The sequence below is a fragment of the Enhydra lutris genome, unplaced genomic scaffold (genome assembly GCF_002288905.1).
Source record: "Enhydra lutris kenyoni isolate GAN:26980312 unplaced genomic scaffold, ASM228890v2 scaffoldscaffold57, whole genome shotgun sequence".
NCBI classification, from domain to species: Eukaryota; Metazoa; Chordata; class Mammalia; order Carnivora; family Mustelidae; genus Enhydra; species Enhydra lutris.
Genome location: NW_019154141.1, coordinates 10,767,453 through 10,789,234, shown reverse-complemented (window position 1 = coordinate 10,789,234; position 21,782 = coordinate 10,767,453). Strand labels below are relative to the sequence as shown.

Below are 21,782 nucleotides of genomic sequence, written 5' to 3'. Positions count from 1 at the left end.
GGCTTAATATGTTATCAAGAGCCTTAAACATCTTCATGTTTTAACCTAGTGATTTCACTTTTGGGGTTTTTCCTAAGAAAAAAGCAGACAGGAATGCTGGGGAAAAAGTTCACAGCAACATTATTCATATAGAAAAACTTAAAAACAATCTAAATGTGGAACTCCATGAAAATTATTAAATAAATCAGGGTATACCCATATGATGGAATATTAAACAGCTTTCAAAAATGTTTAAATATTAAGTAATGTGGAAAATGCTCAAATTAAAATGTTAACTGGAAAAAAACCCAAATTTTATGTATGCATAATCTGACCTATGTAGAAAAATTGCATGGAAAAATGACTGAAAAGAAATAATCCAAAATGTAACAGTGATTGCCCCTAGATGATAGAATGATGGGTGATTTTTTTTTTCCCTCTTCCCCTCCTTTGCGTCCATTCTGGTGAGGAACGTCATTTTTCATGTATTTTAAAAAGTGGCTTTGTAGGGGCACCTGGGTGGCTCAGTCCCTTGGGTGGTTGCCTTCAGCTCAGGTCATGATCCTGGGGTCCTGGGATAGAGTCCCAAGTCTGACTCCCTGCTCAGCGGGGAGCCTGCTTATCCCTTTCCCTCTGCAGCTCCCCCTGCTTGTTCTCTTTCTCTCTCTCTCAAGTAAATAAATAAAATCTTTTATAAAAAGTGACTTTGTATAATTTTTTGTAGTCAGAAAAAATTTTTTTAAGGAGTCACATAGAAAAACCTCTCATATATTTACTGTCATATACACAATTACTGCGACCAGGACATAAAGTATCCTGTAAAGGGATCAAAACCTAAGCTTTTATTTCTGTTCGGCTACTTAATTTTCCTCTTTGTAAAATGGAAATGACAGTTTCTAACTCACAAGGCATTATGGTCATGCAGGTAAAGTCCTTGACATAGTTCATGGCACATTGTATGTGTTTTTTTTTTTTTTAAGATTTTTTATTTATTTGACAGACAGATCACAAGTAGGCAGAGAGGCAGGCAGAGAGAGAGGAGGAAGCAGGCTCCCCGCTGAGCAGAGAGCCCGATGCGGGGCTCGATCCCAGGACTCTGGGATCATGACCTGAACCGAAAGCAGAGGCTTTAACCCACTGAGCCACCCAGGCGCCCCCACATTGTATGTGTTTAACAGGTGTTCGTTTTCTGATTATCTCAGATACCATTTACAGAGTTGGTTACCTTTTTAGCTAACCAAGTTGGCATTTAAGGGGTCTGAGTCATCGAGAGGGCTGGCTGGGATACTGTGACATCCGAACAGCGCAGGTGGCTAGTATCTTACTCAACTATTGACAATCTGTTTAGAGGCAGGGCTGCAATCTAGCTTCCGACTAAGTAGGAAACTTTCCTTAAGCCTAACTTCTGTGCTAACATCTGGGTATTTCCCATACAGGACACCGCCCCAAACTGGTTTCTACTTTTAGCTCAACCGCGGCAAATTTCCTTAAATATCACTAGGAACTCGGCCCCGCCCACATGCCCCCACCCGGTTGGTTCAAAAGCTCCCCGGGTTAGTTCAATCCTAGGGATCTTTCCAAGTTGATTGGCGGAGCAAATCGGAACTCCTTTGACTTTTTTGATTGGTCATGTGAGGCATTGGGGCGGGGCGTGTGGGAGGGTCTCGCCCGGACGCCGGGAGCTGTCATTGGAAGATGAACCCGGCATTTTCAGAGCTTCGTGCCGTCGCCTAGGCCGCGAGGGGCGGGCCTCCTCCCGACCAGGCTCTTATTGTCCTTTGCATTGGTCAGACATGTCGTCACTCACGGAACTTCGAGCTCATTGGTACGAAAGTTCCAAGAGGTGGAGGATGATTGGTTGGTTGAGGTTCCCACCCCCGCGCCAGTCGCCATTTTGAAGAGGGTGCAGAAATCCGAAAGGCAGTGGTGTGGATAATCGTGCTCAGTGCGGTGGCAGGTGAGTAGCGGGCTGCGGAGAAGAAGCGGTAGCACTTAAGGCCTGGCTGGATTTCCGCACCATCAGCGGGCGGGAAACCAGAGAGTAGCGGTTGGCCTGCGGAAAGGGGTTGGGCTTCCTGGTGCTTCTCCACCTTCTGTAGGGCCGGCGTTGTGGGGACCCGAGGAAAGCTTGGCGCGTCCACCCGTGGTCCTCCGCTCTCCCGAGGACCGGCATCTCGAGGCGGAGCGGCTTGGCGGGTGGGCAGAAAAGGCATTCGAGGCTCTTCCCGAGGACCCGGTGCGCGTGCCTGTCCGCCGCGCACGTCCACTTGGCCACCCGCTCCCGTTAGTGCCCTGGGGGTCTCGCCGCAGTTCCTCCCTGATGGATAGTTGGTGCTTGTGGCAGGGAAGGGTGAGCGGGTCGAAGAGGCGCCGGGGTCTGGGACGTTTTTCCCCAGAGGGTCTTCAGAGGCTCGGCGGGATTTGGGCGCCTCTGGCAGATGAGTGCGAAGAAGAGGAAAAGAGAAGCAGGAGGGAAAAATCTAGGTGGTGTACCGTGTGTAGTTGGGAGGGGGAATCGAGCGCGAGTATGAGCCTCAAAGGACATCTAATTAGGGAGTACCTCCCCTCTTCACCCTTGACATTCTTTTAGTTTTTCTCATCTACGCGATTTGTCTTTTTTGGAACCAAAGACAAGGCATCTCTCGTTTTGTCGCCCAACAAGATTTTGATTGCTGTAGTGCCCTGGACGTGTATATTCTTTACATACAGACCTACCATGAATGGTTAGAGCACTCATCATTCTTTGGTTATAGCAGTTCACTTTTACTTCATTTTTAGACGGAGTAAGTGCCCTGCCTTTTTTTTTTTTTTTTTTTAAGAATTTATTTATTTGACAGAGAGAGACGGAGTGGGAGAGGGAACACAGGCAGAGGGAGTGGGAGAGGGAGAAGCAGGCTTCCCGCCAAGCAGGGAGCCGGATGCGGGGCTCCATCCCAGGACCCTGGGATCATGACGGAAGCAGAAGGCAGACACCCAACGGCTGAGCCACCCAGGCGCCCCAATGCCCTGCTTCTCTTCTCTGGTCGTAGAATGGAATGGTGTATGCTTGGACATCATCCTTGTTAAGCTACCGTGGGAAAGCGTTGAGTTTCAGACGTGGGCGCTCTGGAATTTAGTGACTTCCCCTTTGAGATCACTAGGGTCCAGACCAATCGGAGACTGGCTGTCCTTGTTGCATTTTTGCCTCTGTTCTGCTAGAGAGTAAAGTTTTTCTTTGGTTAGCAATTTATTTTATTTATTTGGGTGGGGGGCGGATGCAGAGGGAGAGAGAGAGAATCTTAAGCAGGCTCCCCGCCCAGCCGGGATCCCTATGACAGGCTGGATCTCACCACCCTGAGATCATGACCTGAGCAGAAATCAAGAGTCTGGCGCCTAACAGACTGAGCTACCCAGGCGCCCGTGGTTAGCAGTTTAAAGGGAAAATCATAGTTTTTGAAGCAAGGACTTTTTTCTTATCTTTGAAGAATCTTTGTAGACTTTCAGGAGCTTAGTTAGAGGTGCATACACAGGACTACTTTTAAGTCTTTAATATGTCAGGCTCACACTTCAAATAGGCTGATGTGTTAAAAGACTGTAGAATAAATTTCTGCAAAGCTAGTCTGTCTTTACTATTGCCTTTGTAGAATCTATCATGCACTCTTCTAAAAAATAAAATATTGAACGCTTATGCTGTTAGAAGTCAATATAGTGATTACCTTTTGGGAGGTAATGACTGGGATGGGAGACAAGGAGATCTGGGTCGCTGATAATCATATTTTGATTGGTTTATGACATTTCATTGAACTGTTTGGTTATCAAGTGTGTTTTTGTCTTATGTAAATTACATTTCAATAAAAAGTTAAACTGGTTGAGAGTCAGGTGATGGTCAACGGGGGATGTTTGCCAGTCAGTTTCTCTGTTAGCCGATGTGGTGTCCCAGTGCTATATTTCTCCCCTCTGAAATTGTCTTAGGTTCTTTTCTGGGTGTTGATACTGTTTGCTAGCCAAAGGCAACTACTACATTTCTAAAAGATCCTGATATTTAACGTATCTTAAGGACTTGGCTTTACATTCTGTAAAATAAACTGGTTCTCTGCTTCATTAGTTCTCATTTCAAGAGAGTTCAGATGTATTTGTTTTGGCATTGCTATAGGCTGACCAAAGCCTGCTGCCATAGAGGTAGCATTGAGACTGTGTTTCCACTTACCCCACTTGGATGCTGCAGTGGAAAAGAGAATTTTCTGGCAAGGCATCAAAAGACTTAGTTGAATTTCCCTTTGAAAACAAAACACACTACTCTTTCTTGGCCAAATTATACTTAAAATTGTTTAAATTTTTGCTAGAAGTCACCTCTAATAGAGACTTGTATTTTATGTATGGTGTTTTTGTATCTTTGCAAAGAACAATTACTTGACTTGCCTTTCTTTTCATTTAGGTAACGGAATTCAGTCACAATGGGGAATGTTTTTGAAAAACTGTTTAAAAGTTTATTTGGGAAAAAAGAGATGCGGATTCTTATGGTGGGTTTGGATGCAGCGGGAAAAACTACCATCTTGTATAAATTGAAACTGGGAGAGATTGTGACTACCATCCCTACAATAGGTATGTTCATGACCTATGATGAGACCAGTTTACAAGTTAGTATGTTACACTTTTACATGCTTTTATGTTATTGAATATTTCTTTTTAAAAATCTTTTCTGCCCCAAGTGCATAAACTTTTTGAGGCCCAAACTAGGTAATAGAGAATTTCCTAATTGCTCTCTGGCATCTCTAGGACCATTGCTAGATTTACAGGGTAATCAAACGGACACATTTAGGATAAGCACACTTAACCTTTTCTGCCTGGCAAAAAAGAAAAAGATAATGATTAAAACAGAGAGGGCAGGGGTGCCTGGCTGGCTCAGTCGGTAGAGCTTGTGACTTTTTTTTTTTTTTTAAGATTTATTTATTTTAGAGAGAGACAGAGAGTAAGCCTTGTGGGGGAGGAGCAGAGGGAAAGGGAGACAAATCTAAGCAGACTTAACACAGCACAGAGTCCAGCGCGGGTCTTGATCTTGGGACCCCAAGATCACAACATGAGCTGAAACCAATATTCCAGCGCTTAACCAGCTGAGCCACCAGGTGCTCCAGAGCTTGCGACTTTTTTTTTTTTTTTTTTTTTTAAGATTTTATTTATTTGACAGACAGAGATCACAAGTAGAGAGAGAGGAAGGGAAGCAGGCTCTCCGCTGAGCAGAGAGCCCGATGCGGGGCTCAATCCCAGGACCCTGGGATCATGACCTGAGCCGAAGGCAGAGGCTTTAACCCACTGAGCCACCCAGGCGCCCCAGAGCTTGCGACTCTTGATCTCAGGGTTGTGAGTTCGAGCCCCACGTTGGATGTAGAGATTATTTAAAAATAAAATCTTAGACAAATGACCAGGGAGGGCAGTTATGCCCTCTGTTCCAGTCAATTAGTGTGTGTCCTAGCCTAAGCCTGAGATGGGAGCTGGGAATCTCTTGTTGCCCCTTCAGTACATCTTCCTTCTAGCTGGCCTTTCTAAGTGGAAATATGTCCCCAGGAAGTATGTTCCTAGGGTGTAAAGATGCAGTGTGATGTTATTTACTCTGGCTCAGGCCAATTCCTTGAGTTGGTGTCCAGCTGAAGAAACTGATTTGTTCCAGTGCTGGAGGAGAACCTGGCAGTAGAGTTATTCCTGCAAACTAGCACTGTGTTTTGTGGGCCATTTTTTTGCAAAGGCAGATCTGATAGGACGAAATCTGTGCCTTATGAACTGCCTCTAGATCCAATCTCCTGAGTTAGAATAGGCCCCGCAGGATGACTTGTGAAGTAAGTAGTGTTCTGAATGTTGGATTAGTCACAGGAAGCCAAATGATCAAGTTTGAACTTGGGCCGTAGTTTCAGAGATTGCAACATTTGGAGAAGGAGGAAACCAGATGGAGGAAATGTTCACATCCACAATTTAAAAAAATGCTATTAGTCCAAAATGAAAATAGCTTAATTGCTTGGTTTTCTCCAATTATAAAAATAATTTGTGCTTCCATAATGTTAGACAAAAACATCAACAAGTATTCAAAAAAACAATCTACGGTTAAGATTTTGGTGAATACCTTTGTAAAATCATATGCATGCTGTTTTCAAACTGCATTAAACAGTATGTTTGGATCTCTTTCTATATTATTTCCTCCCTGTGGAATGCTTTCCTGCCTTCTTCCTCAGTCTCCTCCCCCTTTATGTAGCTAATGCCAGCTCATTCTTTTGGTCTTAGTTTAAACATTATGTCTTGGGGGCACCTTTCCTGATGGCCTGGTCTGGTTTTCCCCTGTTAAAAGTTTCCATAGTAACCAGAACTTCTTAGAAATTCTCAACATATTTGGCATTGCTTTCCCACTTCTCTTCCTTCCAGCAGTGTGTAGATAAGGGCAGGAGCCATGTCTGTCGTTTTCACCATTGTTCCCAGGCCTCTGGCAAAGTGCCTGGCACATAGTAGCTGTCCGGTAAATATGTGGTGAGTGAATGGGATATCCATCTTATAGTTTGTGAAACAGATAGCCCCCAGGGAATCATTCCCTTCTCCAGTGATGCTGAGCTTGGCCACATGGCTTGCTTTGACCAAGGGGACATCAACAAATGTAATTCAAACAAAGATTGAAGAAGTGTTTGTGTCTTGAGGCTTGTACTTTTGGAACACTGCCATCACCGTAAAAGGATGCTCAGTGTTAATGAAAAGACTACCTGGAGAGAGAGGGGCCCAGTTCAGCCCTCAGGGGACTCTGTAGCTGAAGCCCAGGCAACCCCCAGAATTGTTGGAGGGGCAGAATCATTATTCTAAGTCACTAAGTTTGGGCACTTAAATAACAATTTATACAGATTGACGTCAAATTTTAATAATGGGATATTATTCCATTATGTGGCTGTATTTTTAATGAAGTTCCACTGATGTTTGGTTCAGTTATTTGTGGTGATTCTTTGTAAATGACACTGAAGTAAGCATCTTTAACATTTTTGCAGACATGTTCTTTACTCCTTGCAGTAATTTCTGGAGGAAGGATTGCTGTGTTAAAACTAATGTACATTTAGAGGCACCTGGCTGACTCAGTCCATAGAGCGTGGACTCTTGCTCTCGGGATCGAGTCATGAGTTCAAGTCCTACACTGGCATAGCGTTTACTTAAAAAACAAAACAAAAAATGAGCAAAATAAAACTTATGTACATTTAAAATGTGGATACACATTGCCAAACTTCTCTCCAAAAAGGCTGTGTCACCGACTATTAAAAAGTGTTCATTTCTCCCAAACGGATGGAGAAAAAACACTGATTTTTATTGGGATTTCTTTTATTGTAAGTGGATATATTCAAACATCCGTTGGCTGTTTATATTTGTTCTATGACTCCATTTTATTTCTTTATTGAGTTTTTAAGCTTTTTAAAATTTATTTGCAAGAGAGCGAGAGAGAGCAAGCGTGCACGTGCTGCGGGAGGGAGAGCGAGAGGGGGAGAGAGAATCTTAAGCAGACTCCTAGCTGAGCACGGAGCCAGATTTGAGACTCAGTCCCACAACCCTGAGATCATGGCCTGAGCCAAAAATCAAGAGTCAGATAGTTAATGAACTGAACCACCCTTGTGCCCCTTATTCATTTATTTTTTAAGTAGTCTCTGTCCAGTGTGGGGCTTGAACTCACGACCTGAGATTAAGAGTCCTGTGCTCTACCAGCTGAGCCAGCCAGGCACTCCAGTCCACGCCTTGATTTTAATTTGGTTCTACTGTCTTTCCTTTTTGTTAGCGTGTTTGTCTCTTAGCCATTTGAAGAGGTATATCACGGGTCTGGAGCAACTCTTTTCATATGTTAGCTTTTCAGTCAATTGTCTTTCAACCTCATTTTTTCTGTGTTTTGCCATATAGAATTTGAGGTGGTCAAATTTACCAATTTTTTTTTAAAGATTTTATTTATTTATTTGAGATAGAGAGTATATGAGTGCGGGGAGGAGGAGTAGAGGGACAAGCAGTCTCCCTGATGAGTGTGGACCCTCATGGGGAGCTCAGTCCCACAACCCTGACATCACGACCTGAGCCAAAGGCAGACACTTACCTGACTGAGGCACCCAGGCATCCCAGCAATTTCTTTTTCTTTTTCTTTGTCTTTCTTCCTTTCTTTCTTTCTTTCTTTCTTTCTTTCTTTCTTTCTTTCTTTTCTTTCTTTCTTTCTTTCTTTCTTTCTTTCTTTCCTTTTTTCTTTCTTTCTTTCTTTCTTTCTTTCTTTTTTTAGCTTTATATCATTTTTAGAAAGGTCTTCCTTACTCCAGGGTCATAAAAGTATTTACCAGTATTTTCTGCTGCTAACTTTCTGTGTTATTTTTATTTTGTTTTTAAAAACATTGAAATATCTTACTTATTTGAAGTTTACTTTTCTGTTATGAGTAAGGTAGGGATTTATATTTTTCAAATGAATAGGCCAGTGTTGTCCAGTAGAACATTCTGCAGTGATGGAAGTGTTCTGTCACCATGCTGTCCATGGTGGTACCTTTAGCCACGAGTGGCTGTTGAACACTTGAAGTGTGGCTGGTGTGATTGAGGAGCTGACTTTTCAATTGTGCTTAATTTTATTTTAAAATATTTTTGAAGTGTTTTATTTAAGTAATCTTTATACCCAAGGTGGGGCTCGAACTCACGACTCTGAGATAAAGTGTCTTATGCTCTTCTGACTGAGCCAGCCAGGCGCCCCTAATTGTACTTAATTTTAATTAAATCCAAATGGCCCCATATATATTGGACATGTGCAGGGGTAGATAGTTGTCCACACCCACTTATTGGGTAATTTTTCCATGCTGATTTGGTTTATTATTTTTTTATTATAATTTCTTCTTAGATTTTATTTATTTATTTGAGAGAGAGAGTGAGCGGGGAAAGGAGAAGAGGGAAAGGCACAAGCAGACTCTTTGCTAAGCATGGAGCCTGACATGAGGCTCGATCTCATGACCCCAATCTCATGACTCCAGTTGAAATCAGCAATTGGAAGCTCAACCGACTGAGCCACCCAGGTGCCCCATCCTTGCTGATTTTTTTTTTTTTAAAGATTTTATTTATTTATTTGACAGAGAAAGATCACAAGTAGGCAGAGAGAGAAAAGAGGAGGAAGCAGGCTCCCTGCCGAGCAGAGAGCCCAATGTGGGACTTGATCCCAGGACCCTGAGATCAGGACCTGAGCTCAAGGCAGAGGCTTATTAATCCACTGAGCCACCCACGCGCCCCTCCTTGCTGATTTTAAATGCCTTCTTTATCCTATACTAAATTTTCGTGGGTATGTGTGTCTTCTTTTAGACAACTCCCTGTTGTAGTCATTTGAACTTAATTATTTCATGCATTCCTAAGGTTTGATAATATCTTTACAAAGAACTTGTTAACTGTTTTCAGAGAGTTCCTGGTTACGTTTACTCGCTTATTTCTCCAGATTACATTTAAGATGATTTTGCTAAGTTTCACGCCTCACCTTCCTTCCCTCATCACTTTAGAATTAGAATGGAACTGAGTTTACACATTTATTTAGCAAGAATTGAGACTGCTGCAATGTAGTGAGTGCCTCTTGCTAAAACAAGGCAGGACTCAAAGTGAGATTTGGAAAGTGAGCAGGCCCAGGTTGTGGTCGACCTCGACGGTCATGTTTGGGATTTGGGTGTGGGAAGCCAAGGAGAGATTATTTTTTCCCCTCTTATTTTAAATATCTTAGTCAAGCGTAAATGTGTAGCGAAGCGATATGACCGTATTGTACATTTTGAAAGTTTTGATTGGAAAATGGTGAATGGACGGAGAAGAGGAAGAGTAGGTACAGATAGAATAGTTAGGTTACTTCAGTAATTGAGGCTAGAAATGACTGTCTCTTGGGTTAGGGTGGCTGTTAGATATTTAGGAGGTTTTATGGGTAAGATTTGATAATGAGATTTTTAGGGGTGAGAGAGTTGGAAGTGTCAGGGATGCCTCCCAGATTTCTAGCTCTTAGAATGAAGTCAGTGCGGGAGTAACTAGGAAAGGAGCAACTTAGAGGGGCAGGGATCTTTTTTTTTTTTTTTTTTAATGCCCAGCATGGAGCAAAACAGGGCGCTTGAACTCAACAACCCTGAGATCACGACCTGAGCTGATGAGATCAAAATTCGAAAGCTCAGCCAGTGGAGCTACCCAGGCATCCCTGGAGGGGAGGGGATCTTATGTTCAGTTTTGACATAATGTCTTATCGGAGCCTTTCAGAGATCTAATCTAAGATGTTGGATGGAAGGCTGGATTATGAGTCTGAAGCTCAGGAGATCTGGGATGAGATAATGTAAATTTGAAAGTTGTTAGCACAAAGGTGGTAATGAAGCCCTACAACTGAGTGAGATTACCTCTTGGGGCAGTGGAAAGAGGTGAATGGATGGGGCAGGACAGAGTCCTAGAAACTCCATCATTTAAGGATCCGTTAAATATGGTTGAGCTCACTAAGTAGACCAAGGAGATTCAGCCATAGAAATATAAGGAAAATGGGAAACCAGGGAAGAGTTTCAAGAAGTGAGTGAGCAGTAGTGTCAGATATAAAATCGAATTACGCAGGAACTGGGGAGTATTTGTTGGGTTTATTGACATGGTATCCGTTGCTCACGTTGGCCAGACCAGCTTTGTAACAGTGAAGCAGAAGGTGCTGTTGGGTTATAGGTGATGCAGTGGGTGCAGTGAATGTGACTCAGCTTCTTAGAGAAGTTTGGCTTTGATAGGGAAAATCGAGGGTGAGAGCAGTTGAAGATGGGGAGTCAAGGAAGGGCTTTTTTTTTTTTTTAAAGATATTTATTTATTTGACGGAGAGAGAGACAGTGAGAGAGGGAACACAAGCAGGGCTGGAGAGAGAGAAGCAGGCCTCCTGCTGAGCAGGGAGCCCGACTCGGGGGCTCAATCCCAGGACTCCAGGATCATGATCTGAGCCGAAGGCAGATGCTTAACGACTGAGCCACCCAGGCGCTCCAAGGAAGGGCTCTTTTGAAAGATGTAAAGACTTAAGTATGCTGAGAAGAATGGGTTGGAGACTTAGGAGAAGTCCAGACTGTATGTTTAGATGGAATGGCCATTGGATAGTTGCCCGCTTCTCTTCTAATAGGGAGAGAAAGAAGTATGGGTGCAGAGGTAGGTAGGTTTCTACGCTGTTTGGTAGAAGGTGGAGGTCAGTCTCATTAATGGTTTCTGTTTGCCCTGAAGTACGCTGTAAGATCTGAGAGAGAGGATGTGTGAGGTTGGAGAGTAGAGAAGGTTTGAGACACCTGTCACGGTGAATGGAAGACTAATACACCCTGTTTTGTAAGCTGTATATCTTTTTTGTTTGTTTTGTTTTGAATTAAGAGTAATGTGGGGCTTGAACTCAAGACCCCGAGGTCAAGAGTTGTATGCTCTACTGGCTAAGCCAGCCAGGCTCCCCCTGTGAGCTAAAGATTTTGACTAGCAAGTTGTTTTGTAAATTAAAAAATACTGTCCAAATGTCAGATGAAATTCATTTGAATTGTTTTAAAGTCTTCATTAAAAATTTTCTCCTTTTTCCCAATTTAGGTTTCAATGTGGAAACGGTAGAATATAAAAATATCAGCTTCACGGTCTGGGATGTTGGTGGTCAGGACAAAATCAGACCTTTGTGGCGACATTATTTCCAGAACACCCAAGGTAAAGATTGTCCAGTCTCTGGCCTTGGACCCGTTTGTATTAATGTGTCTAAAGATGGATGTTTGAAGCAAAACCTTGTGCTCCACTTTATTCGAACCGTCAGTTGTTCTTTCTCCTCTGATGGCCCACTTAAACTTACTGGGGAGGTTTCTTTTTGGAAAATGGTCCCTGCCTTCCTAGAAAAAGTACTTGGGCATTAATGCCCTACATAGAAAACTGCTCTTAATGCAGACTAGTTAAAAAATGGCTCTCCTGATGAAGTTGTCTTTTGCTTAATTGAAAGTTGTATGTGCCTCAGACGAAGTACTAGGTTTTAGAGAATTTGAGTTCAGTAAACTCCTTTAAACTCATTAAGAATATCTAAAAGTCATGCCGCTGGTGAGAAAGAGATGAACAGGCAAGGCTGGAACCCCAGATGCCAGCATCTTGTGTGGCTGGGGTCCCTCCCTGTTGCATGAATTGACACACGTATCCCAGATCATTGCCTTATTTCCTTACCACTGGTTTCGGGCTTTTAAAAAAATTTTTTTAAAAAGATTCTATTTGTCAGAGCAAGCGCAAGCAACTTCCATAATGACCCTCCGATTTGTGTGTCTTTGTGTTTCAATCCCCTGCACACAGTACTGTTGATACCCGGAGTGTTCGTGTAACTTGGCTTGGCACGTGCCATTTTGGCCAGACTATTGCGATTCTTTATTAGTTAATAAAATGAGAAAGTGTGGGTTTGAACCCCAGCTCTACTATGAAACCTTGGGAAAGTTCGTCTTTTTTTGGTCTCTGTTTCCTTATCTATAAAATGGAGGTAGTACCTGCTGTGTTGGATCATTTGGCTTAAATGAGATGGATTTTATAAAATGCTTCGTTCTGTGGTTGGAAGGTAGTAGGCACTCAGATAGGAGCCTTTATAGACTGGGTTCTCCAGAGGAAACGGAACCAAGAGGATGGATGGAGCTACACGTGTGTGTGTGTGTGTGTGTGAGTGTGTGTGTGTGTGTGTGTGTGTGTGTGTGAGTGTGTGTGTGTGTGTGTGTGTGTGTGTGTGTGTGTGTGTGTCTGTCTCAGATTTATTATGAGGAATTGGCCCACATGGTTACTAGAGCCCGCGTAGGCCCAGTATCTGCATTTGGCAAGCAGGGGAACCGGGAGAGCCAAAGGTGGAAATCCAGTCCAAGGGCAGAAGACCAGCTCCAGGATGGTCAGGCAGAGACTTCTCTCCGCTGCTTTCGTGTTCTCTTCAGGCCTGCAGTGGGTTGGAGAGCACCTCCGCCCTCCCCCCGCCCCAACGCTGGGAAGGGAAGTCTGCTTTACTCAGTCTCCTGATTCAGACGTTACTCACCTCAGCCAGAAACATCCTCACAGACACACCCAGAATAATGTTTGACCAAACGTCTGGGCACCCCATGGCCTGGTCACGTTGACACATAAAATTAACCGTCACTGAGCCCAAATGGTGAGAGGCTTTACTTCCTCATTCTCTGGCCAGGAGTCCTTTTGCCGCATGTAGTGTCGTATTCAGTCACCAAGTTGGAATGCCTTTTTGTTTTCAATCTTCTATTCATAACAAGCCCGATTTTATGGAACTTCAGTAATTTGCGGTGATGGCAGGCAGCTGGCTTGATCTAGGACCCCGGGGTGGGTCAGTTAGACTCTTCGTGAAACCAGCAAATGGGGACGGTTTGAAGAATGGATTCGCTGTCTGTGGTGGATCCGGACATCTCAGCCAGGAGTAGCCTTGGAGGCTGCCCCTGTTTCTCCTGCCGGCTCCTCAAAGGTCATGCTGTCTTTGTTTATTTGAAATTTTTTCATCAGTATGTTGAGTATGACAGACTTAATGATAGCTTTTAGCTCTCCAATAAGACACTTAACTGTGTGTTCACTTGGGCTTTACTTGTAGAGATTGAAATTTGAGTTGTTTGTGTGATTTCTTAGTTGATTATGTTATACAGTGTGCATAAAATGGTCCATTAGTTCCCATGTGGAAGGATTTTTCTCCTTGATTGTAGGGTCAGTTATTTTAATTCGTTAAATGGGAATACATTTATATGGTGCAAAATTCCAAAAGATAGAAAAGAATATAAAGAAAAGTCATTGTCTCATTCCTTTTCCTTAACCACCCAGTTCCCCACTCCCATAGACAAGCGCTTGTATTCCTCGTATATTGGTCCAAAGATATTTTATGCATGTGCAAGCAGCCGGAAATGGATTACCCCCTCCCATTTAAAACAAATTTGAACACACTATTCATGTGCAAATTTACTTTTCTAGGTTCTTCCAGTTCAAAAGTGAAGTCAACCTGATGCTAGGTTCTTTTGTTTCTCGGATAAGGATTTACATTAAAAACAGTATGAAATGGGCCCTAATATTTATAAACCTTTATTTTTATTAGGATTGGCAAGGGGATTATATATCTGCTCCCACCCTGTCAGTTTTGCTAGGATCTCCCTGAATTTCTGGATAACCTTGTTTGCTTAGTTAAGATCAGAGTCCTGGTTATACTATAGGTAGACTATCACATTTTGGGGGGAGGTTTTGAATGTTCTGCACTTTTGAAATCTGTTGTGATATAACAGACATGACTTTGTCTCACATGCAGTCCCCAAACACCTGGAAACTGTCGGCCGCACTTGGCCTCTCCAGAGCTGGGAAGGCCGGGGAGGGTAGGCACTGATTTTCCCTCCCAGACACAGCTGTAAAATCCCAGTGTCCGAAGGCGCCAAGAGGTCATCTTGTCCCACTACACTTCTTCTACCAGGGAGGTCCCTCTGGCAGTGTCCCCACAGGCAGTGGCTGAAGCTGGGCACGCGTGTCTCCAGTGGGGTTGCCTCCCCAGGGAGCTCATTGCCTCTTCAGTTCTGTTGACTCTCTGTCCGCCGACTTCCTGTAGTTTGCACCCACTGATCGTCAGTGTACGAAGAGAGCTGTATATAAAACAAGTTGAACCTCTCTTTATGGCATAGCTCTTTAGATACGTAAAGACAGCTGGCAGTCCTTCCAGTGAGTCTTTTCTCGCGATAAAATACCCTTGGTGTATCTGTTCTTTTTCGTCTGGCGTGGCATCTCATTCCTTTGCCATCGTAGGCATTTTTTTTTTAAGATTTTATGTATTTATTTATTTGACAGATCACAAGTAGGCAGACAGCCAGGCAGAGAGAGAGAGAGGAGAGAGGAGGAAGCAGGCTCCCTGCCGAGCAGAGAGCCCGATGCGGGGCTTGATCCCAGGACCCTGGGATCATGACCTGAGCCGAAGGAAGAGGCTTTAACCCACTGAGCCACCCAGGTGCCCCTCCTAGGCATTTTTTGAGTCCTTTCAGTTTGCCTGTGTTTTAGAGGTGGAGTCCAGCAGCGACCAGGTAGTAATACTTGCAGATGTTCTGACTGACGGGCGATGGAGAAGGCTTTTTCTCCCCCGTATCCTCGTGATCCGGCTTAGGAGCAAACTCGTTCTGGCAGCCGCTTCCCGTATTTGTCTCCCAGAGGACTTACCTCAGCTAACCACCCAGTTCTTACTGTCATTATTGCCACAGAAACTATGGCTGAGAGGGGTCTTCCCCGCTCTGTATTTGGGTGTATGTTGGCTTTCCCCCGGGGAATCCTCTGGAACTCGTGTTGGCCCAGCCAGTGATGACCTGGTCTGTGCAGGGTTCAGCCAGCTTGGCATAGACTCAGTGTGATGGTATCTTTCTTCGACCGTCGTGTGCTTCCTGGGATTTCTCTGATGCTGTCTGGAATGGGATCCTGTGAAGATTTCTTGGCACCAACTTCCTGGAGTTGGGCCAGACTTCCCAGGTTAGGGGTACAAGACTCCCTCCATTCGGACACCTGCTGAAAATGCGGGTGTCCCCAGAACATTGTCCTTTCTGTCAGGACGCACGACCTCTAGCTACCTGATGTGTGATGTGTCTGCAGAGTGTTGCCGACCAGGGGTGTTTATGCGAACTTTGATGTCCCTGGGTTTTATGGGGACTTTGTTATGTAAACAGGATGTAGAAGTGAAGTGATTAAGCATGAACCTAATCTTTTCTCTATATTCTTTCTTCTGTTAACCTGGGGAAAGCCTGTTTACTTCCAAAAAGATGGGCCTGCGGTGCAACAGGCTCTCTAACTCGGCAGGCTCTCTAACTCTGGAGAGTAGATGTCCCTCCCTGAGTGCTTTCAGTGAAACCATATGCATAGGTAGGGAGAAGCTATAAGGACATGTAAACGTTCTCACTTTCTAGGTTCAGATCACCAACATGCTTGTGATTTCTTTCCAGGTCTGATTTTTGTGGTCGACAGTAATGACAGAGAGCGAGTCAATGAGGCCCGAGAGGAACTAACCAGAATGTTAGCAGAAGATGAGCTCAGAGATGCAGTCTTACTGGTGTTTGTAAATAAACAGGTATGTTGTTGGCTTTCTGGGTACTGGGACCAAAATTGCTGCTAGATGTTCACTTAAAAAATACAGATATTTAAATTAGCTGTGTGCCTCCCTCTCTCTAGTCCCTACCATAACTCTTCCCTCCACCTCCTTTTTTCTTTTTTTCTTTTTTAAGTAGCTCTAGTCCCATTGTCCAGTGTGGGGCTTGAACTCCCAACCCCAAGATCAAGACTCGTCACATGTTCTACCAACTAAGCCAGCCAGGGCCCCCCTCCCCCGACTTCCTTTTTAGCTTATGTCTTCTGTTCATGGATTCAACAGATACGAATTGAGCATCTACTAAGATACAAACATTGTTTTGGTGACATAGCCGTGAGCAGCAAGACAGACAAAAGTCCCTGTGTTCATGGAGTTTACGCTCTAGTGGTAGGAGAGTCAGTCAGTAATACGTGGTGTGTCTGCTGGAAGTGTGGTAGAGGAAGGTGAGCAGAGGAGGCGGGCAGGCTGGCTGTGGGAAAGGGCCAGAATGCCTCCATGATAAGACGACATCTGAGCAGATTGGAAGGCCAGCGGGAAGGGAGCTGCATGGGGCTAGGAATAGCAAGGCAGCCAGCACAGCTGGAACGGAGGGGACAGGGACAGCGAGGGAGGAAATGATTGCATCATATAGGGTCTGTCAAGGAGGAGGAAGGGGCTTCGTGTAAATGTAGTGGAGAGTAGTAAAGGAAGGGTGGGAGGAGGGCCAAGTGTTGAGCTGTTCCGCCTTGGGATTCAATGTGGAGCGAAGATTGGAAAGAAGGTAGCATCGTGGCATGAGGTAGAGTCATGGAATGTACCAGCCTGAGATGACCTCAGTCAGGTCATGATGTGTTTCCTTCAACTTTCTCCGTCACGAATACATTCGTTCTGTGATTGAGCTCATGCTCATCTGACGGGGCTGCGTCCTTCGTGTTTTGTCACTTTGGATTTATCCAAGGCATTTCTCTTGCCCTTCGGGTCTTTGTAAACATGATTTTGTTTTATATTGTATTGTGTTTTATTAGGTTGTTGTGGTTTTTTTTTAGATTTTTATTTTTTTTTATTTTTTTTTTTATTTGACAGAGAGAGAGAGAGTGGAAGGGGCAGAGGGAGAAGCAGACTCCCTGCTGAGCAGGGAGCCCGATGCGGGGCTTGATGCCAGGTCTTTGGGATCATAACTTGACCCGAAAGCAGACGCTTAACCGACTGAGCCACCCAGGCGTCCCTTAGATTTTTTGTTTTTATTTTTGTTTAAGATTTTATTTATTTATTTGACACAGAGAGAGAGAGAGAGAGAGAGAGTTCACAAGTAGGCAGAGAGGCAGGCAGAGAGAGAACGGAGAAGCAGGCTCCCTGCTGAGCAAAGAGCCTGATGCGGGGCTCAATCCCTGGACCCTGAGATCATCACCTGAGCCGAAGGCAGAGGCTTAACCCACTGAGCCACCCAGGCACCCCTAGATTTTTTTTTTTTTTTAAGATTTTATTTATTTATTTGACAGAGATCACAAGCAGGCAGAGAGGCAGGCAGAGAGAGGGGGAAGCAGGCTCCCCGCTGCACAAGGAGCCCGATGCGGGGCTCGATCCCAGGACCCTGAGATCATGACTTGAGCTGAAGGCAGGGGCTTAACCCACTGAGCCACCCAGGCGCCCCTAGATTTTTTTTTTTAAGTAGCTCCACACCCAGCATGAGCTCAGTGCAGGGCTTGAGCTCATGACCCTGAGCCGATCAGGACCAACTGAACCACCCAGGTGCCACTGTAAACATGACTTTAAACGGTGGCTGATCTGTCTTTCGCTTAGGCTTTACACTACTGCTTGGTTCTATGCCAGTCCCGAATTTCACTCGTGAACTTAATGGACTTTCAAAAAGATAATGACGCTTGTTCTTTTTAATTATAAAAGCAGAACATGCTTGTAGTATAAGTCTGCCAGCAGTTTAGAGTACCGAGTGAAATACTCTTGCCTCAGTCTTCGGGGTAAAATAATGTTGTTAAATTTCTTCCATCTTCTTTCAGAGATACAGCTTTCCATGCCTGTATAAGCAGCTGCGTGATTGCATTCGTACTTACGTGCTGGGAATCCGCCTGCTTTCTCACATAGCGTGTTGTGATGTCATTCCATATCAATATCGCTAGATCTGCCTTACCACGCACGTGCCAGGCACAGTTCTAGAACTTGGAATAAATCAGAGGACAAGACAGAAATTCCTGCCCTTGTAAAACTTGTGTTCTAGTTAGAGACAGGTAATCTAAGTCATCAACATAGCAAATAAGTCAGTTTTATAGTACAGTAACATGTGGAGAGTGCTGCATTTGATAAGACGAAGCAGGCAAATTAGGGAGGGGTCCTGGGGGCTCGGGTCTCGAAGGCCTTGCCAACCACGGTGAGGACTCCGGCTCTTCCCCCTGAGAGATGGATCCGCTTCAGGGCTTGGAAAGAATGACTTGCTCTGACTTTCACTGACCACTGGGTTGAGAATAGACTCGAGGGGAACAAGCACAGAAGCAAGGAAACCAATTCGGAAGTTATGTCAGTACCCGGAGGTAGAAGTGGCGATGGTAGGCTTGGGTGGGTAGCTGTGGGTGTGGTGAGAAGTGGTCAGATCCTGCACGTTTTGATGGGGTTTCCCGAAGTGGAGTTGAGAGGTCAGAGAGAGCAAGAGAAATTGGGGATCTGCTGAGCTGAGACTGTGACTGAGGTGGTTTTTTTAAAAAAGATTTTTATTTACTTATTTATTTGACAGAGAGAGAGAGAGATCACAAGTAGGCAGAGAGGCAGGCAGAGAGGGGGGAAGCAGGCTCCCTGCTGAGCAGAGAGCCGGATGTGGGCCTCGATCCCCAGGACCCTGGGATCATGACCTGAGCTGAAGTCAGAGGCTTTAACCCACTGAGCCACCCAGGCGCCCTGTGACTGAGGTTTTGGGAGAAGAGCGTATTTCATTATAAAAAGGAATCATTATAAACTGACTCCTGAATTTTCTTTCTTAAGGATCTTCCCAATGCGATGAACGCAGCAGAAATAACAGACAAGCTCGGCTTACATTCCCTCCGCCAAAGAAACTGGTACATTCAGGCCACTTGTGCCACCAGTGGAGATGGGCTTTACGAAGGCCTGGACTGGCTCTCCAACCAGCTCAAAACGCAGAAGTGATCGGAAGCGCTCTGTTCGCCGTGCGTCGTGGCAAACTCAGCTGGCCTCTTCTGTGTGCATGTGTGCGTGTGAGGAGCCGAGGATGGGTGTGTGGCTGGGAGTGGGAGCAGCTTTCTCACACTGTGCCTTAGCCATGCTACAAGAAAACCAGGCTTACATTTGAAGAAAAATCAGTGTTTCATTTTAAACTTCCATTTCAGGAGTTTTGAGGGTCAACTTAGCAGGTGATGGAGGGGTCCGGAGGGCTTTCCTGGCACACGACAGCCTGAGAGGCCCTCGTGGTGGACAGGAGGAGGAGGGCTGGCATGGGGCCCAGGTGGAGCTGTGCTGTCCTGGGTCCGGTGGCTCTGCCTGCCCAGAGTCATGTTAGACTTCGGTGGCCTTTTGTAAACGAGGAAGGACCTGTCATCCTTCCCCATCACTGCCAGAGCTCGCAGCTCACTTTTCAGTACTTTCGAAGTAAACGGTCCTCAAGAAGAAAGACACCTGCTTGCTACAGGGTTGAAATTCAGCTCTGAAATTTTCCCATAAGTTATGTTCTTCCTGGTTTAATGTACTTTATTGAAAGGAACTTGAGATCTTCTTCATTAGAGTATCCAGAGTCCGTAACACTAGAACGTTATCCAGTCCTTCCCTCATGCTAGTTCCTTCCCCTTGTTGCCTCTCATTTGGGGTAAGTAACCCAGTGTGAGGCCGAGGCTCTGTACAGGGGCCACGCAGTCAAGCAAAGGGCCGGGTTACGGAAGGGAGGTGAGGGTCGTGTTTGTGTCCTTGTATCACCATCTCAGGTTTCAGGCTCCTGAGACAGCTGCTCCCACTTCTCTGCTCTGTGCTGAATGTTCTGTGCTCGAAGCAGGAGGTTCACTCCTGGGATGGAATTGTCACCAAGTTCAGTTGTCTCCGTTCGGCTTGCGGTGTTGCTTAGTTTCTGTTCCCAGAACCACACACCTGTGAGTTCTGAGAGTGAAAGAGGATTGAGAGGTTCATTTTGGAGACGAAATTCCCAGCAACCCCTGTTACTGCCCCTGAGTTGGTGCTAAATTTTGCTATGAAAAATGTCTAATCCCAACCGCTGTCTGCGGTGCTGACTCCGTCGTCTGGATGCAGTAATGTCCTGTGTGGAGACGTGCTTTATGTTGTCTTCAAAACATTCATAGAAACGGCCTGGTGATGAGCTGGGTCTCATGAGGTAGTCTAGAGCTCGTTTGCGCAGATGGCTCTTGGCCAGATGTGTACCTATGCACTTCCCCTACTTCACCTTTGAAAATTCCTTTTTTGAGAAAAATGTTTATTCAAATTAACAGATCTAGGAGGGGAATGTAAGGTGAATTTTAACAAAAGTAAACCCTGTTTGTTGATGATAATGAAGTTGATATTACTAGGAAGAAGTTTCATACCATGATACATGTGGGGTGTGATGTTTTTCTTTGAAATATTGACTTGAAAGAATGTTCCTTGCAATACAGGCATCCAAGTCCAGATTTTGTTTTAACTCTGGAGTAATTCCTGAGAAATAGTAAGGTTGTACACCTCATATTGGCAGGGACTGTGTCTTAAATTTTTGTATTTATGCTTAGTATGGTGCTGGGCCTCATTAAATAATTGTTGATTGGCTGGACAATAAAGAACTTTCTTTGGAAGGAGGAGAGGACAGCCATGTGCTTCTGAATATTTTGAAAGACTTTAAAATCCCTTTTCCCCTCCGTCTTGGCGGACTTACTCTATGCCTTTAGCAATAATCCTCACTGACAGTTTTCCTGGTGCTTTCAACCATGGTCGTCTTCTATGATTTGGAGCTGCTGGGTTGAGGGTAAGTGGGGCTACCTCAGTGTAGTAACTTTGAACTTTGGATTTGGGTCCCTGAATGCCATGTTGACATCCCAGCTATGTCCCTTATTAGCTGCTGGCCTCAGGCCGTTTACTCTTGGCTTCTGTATGTCTGAGCCTCAGTTCACTCTACTGTTAAATGGGGATAATAATACCTGCCTAATGGTGTTGTGTGGGTTGTGTCTTTGACCTTTGCACATCTTACTCTTTCCCTGGGAGTATCTTGGTGTCTAAGTGTGAATGGCAGCGTGGATGCAAACTGATAAACATTCTTTATTGGAGAAAGGAAGTGGGATGGTGGGGGGTTGTATTTAATCTCTCTTGCTCTAGTCACCTTCTAATCCTGCTGAATGCTCTGTCCTTTTCTAACCATGGAGAGTGCTAGTGAGAACACTCCGGATGCTTGTCCAACAAGCACACTGCTGTGTCTTATCCTCACCTATTCCTCTTCCTTTGTTCTTTTTCTTTCTGTGGTTTTAGCATATGCAACCACAACTGCAAATTTTCGACAACCCCAAAAGAAATTCTGGATCCGTTAGCATCCATTCCCCATTCCTCCCTCTTCCTAGGCACCCCCAGCAACCACTAATCTACTTTGTTTCTTTTTGGTGAGGGGCCTGGGGAGCCAGTGGGAAGTTTAGGAAGCACCGAGGCGCTCTTGGCCTAACCACAGTTCTGTCCTGAGGCATCAGTTTGAGGTACAGATGAGGCCGAACCCAAGGGGAGAGACTGCCCCCTAGAGGGTACAATGTTTATTATCGAGAGGGAATGGGGTGCGACTAACAATTACGTGGGACAC

At 44.8% G+C, this 21,782-nt stretch overlaps 1 protein-coding gene across 1 annotated transcript; it reads left to right on the top strand.

Moving 5' to 3' along the window:
• The first annotated feature begins 1,695 nt into the window (after positions 1-1,695).
• Positions 1,696-20,807, top strand: LOC111158094 (ADP-ribosylation factor 2). Its single transcript, XM_022519929.1, has 5 exons — positions 1,696-1,936; positions 4,394-4,560; positions 11,521-11,631; positions 15,885-16,009; positions 18,995-20,807. The coding sequence occupies exons 2-5, from the start codon at positions 4,413-4,415 to the stop codon at positions 19,154-19,156; spliced, it is 546 nt and encodes a 181-aa protein (XP_022375637.1). The 5' UTR covers positions 1,696-1,936; positions 4,394-4,412; the 3' UTR covers positions 19,157-20,807.
• The last annotated feature ends 975 nt before the right edge of the window (positions 20,808-21,782 follow it).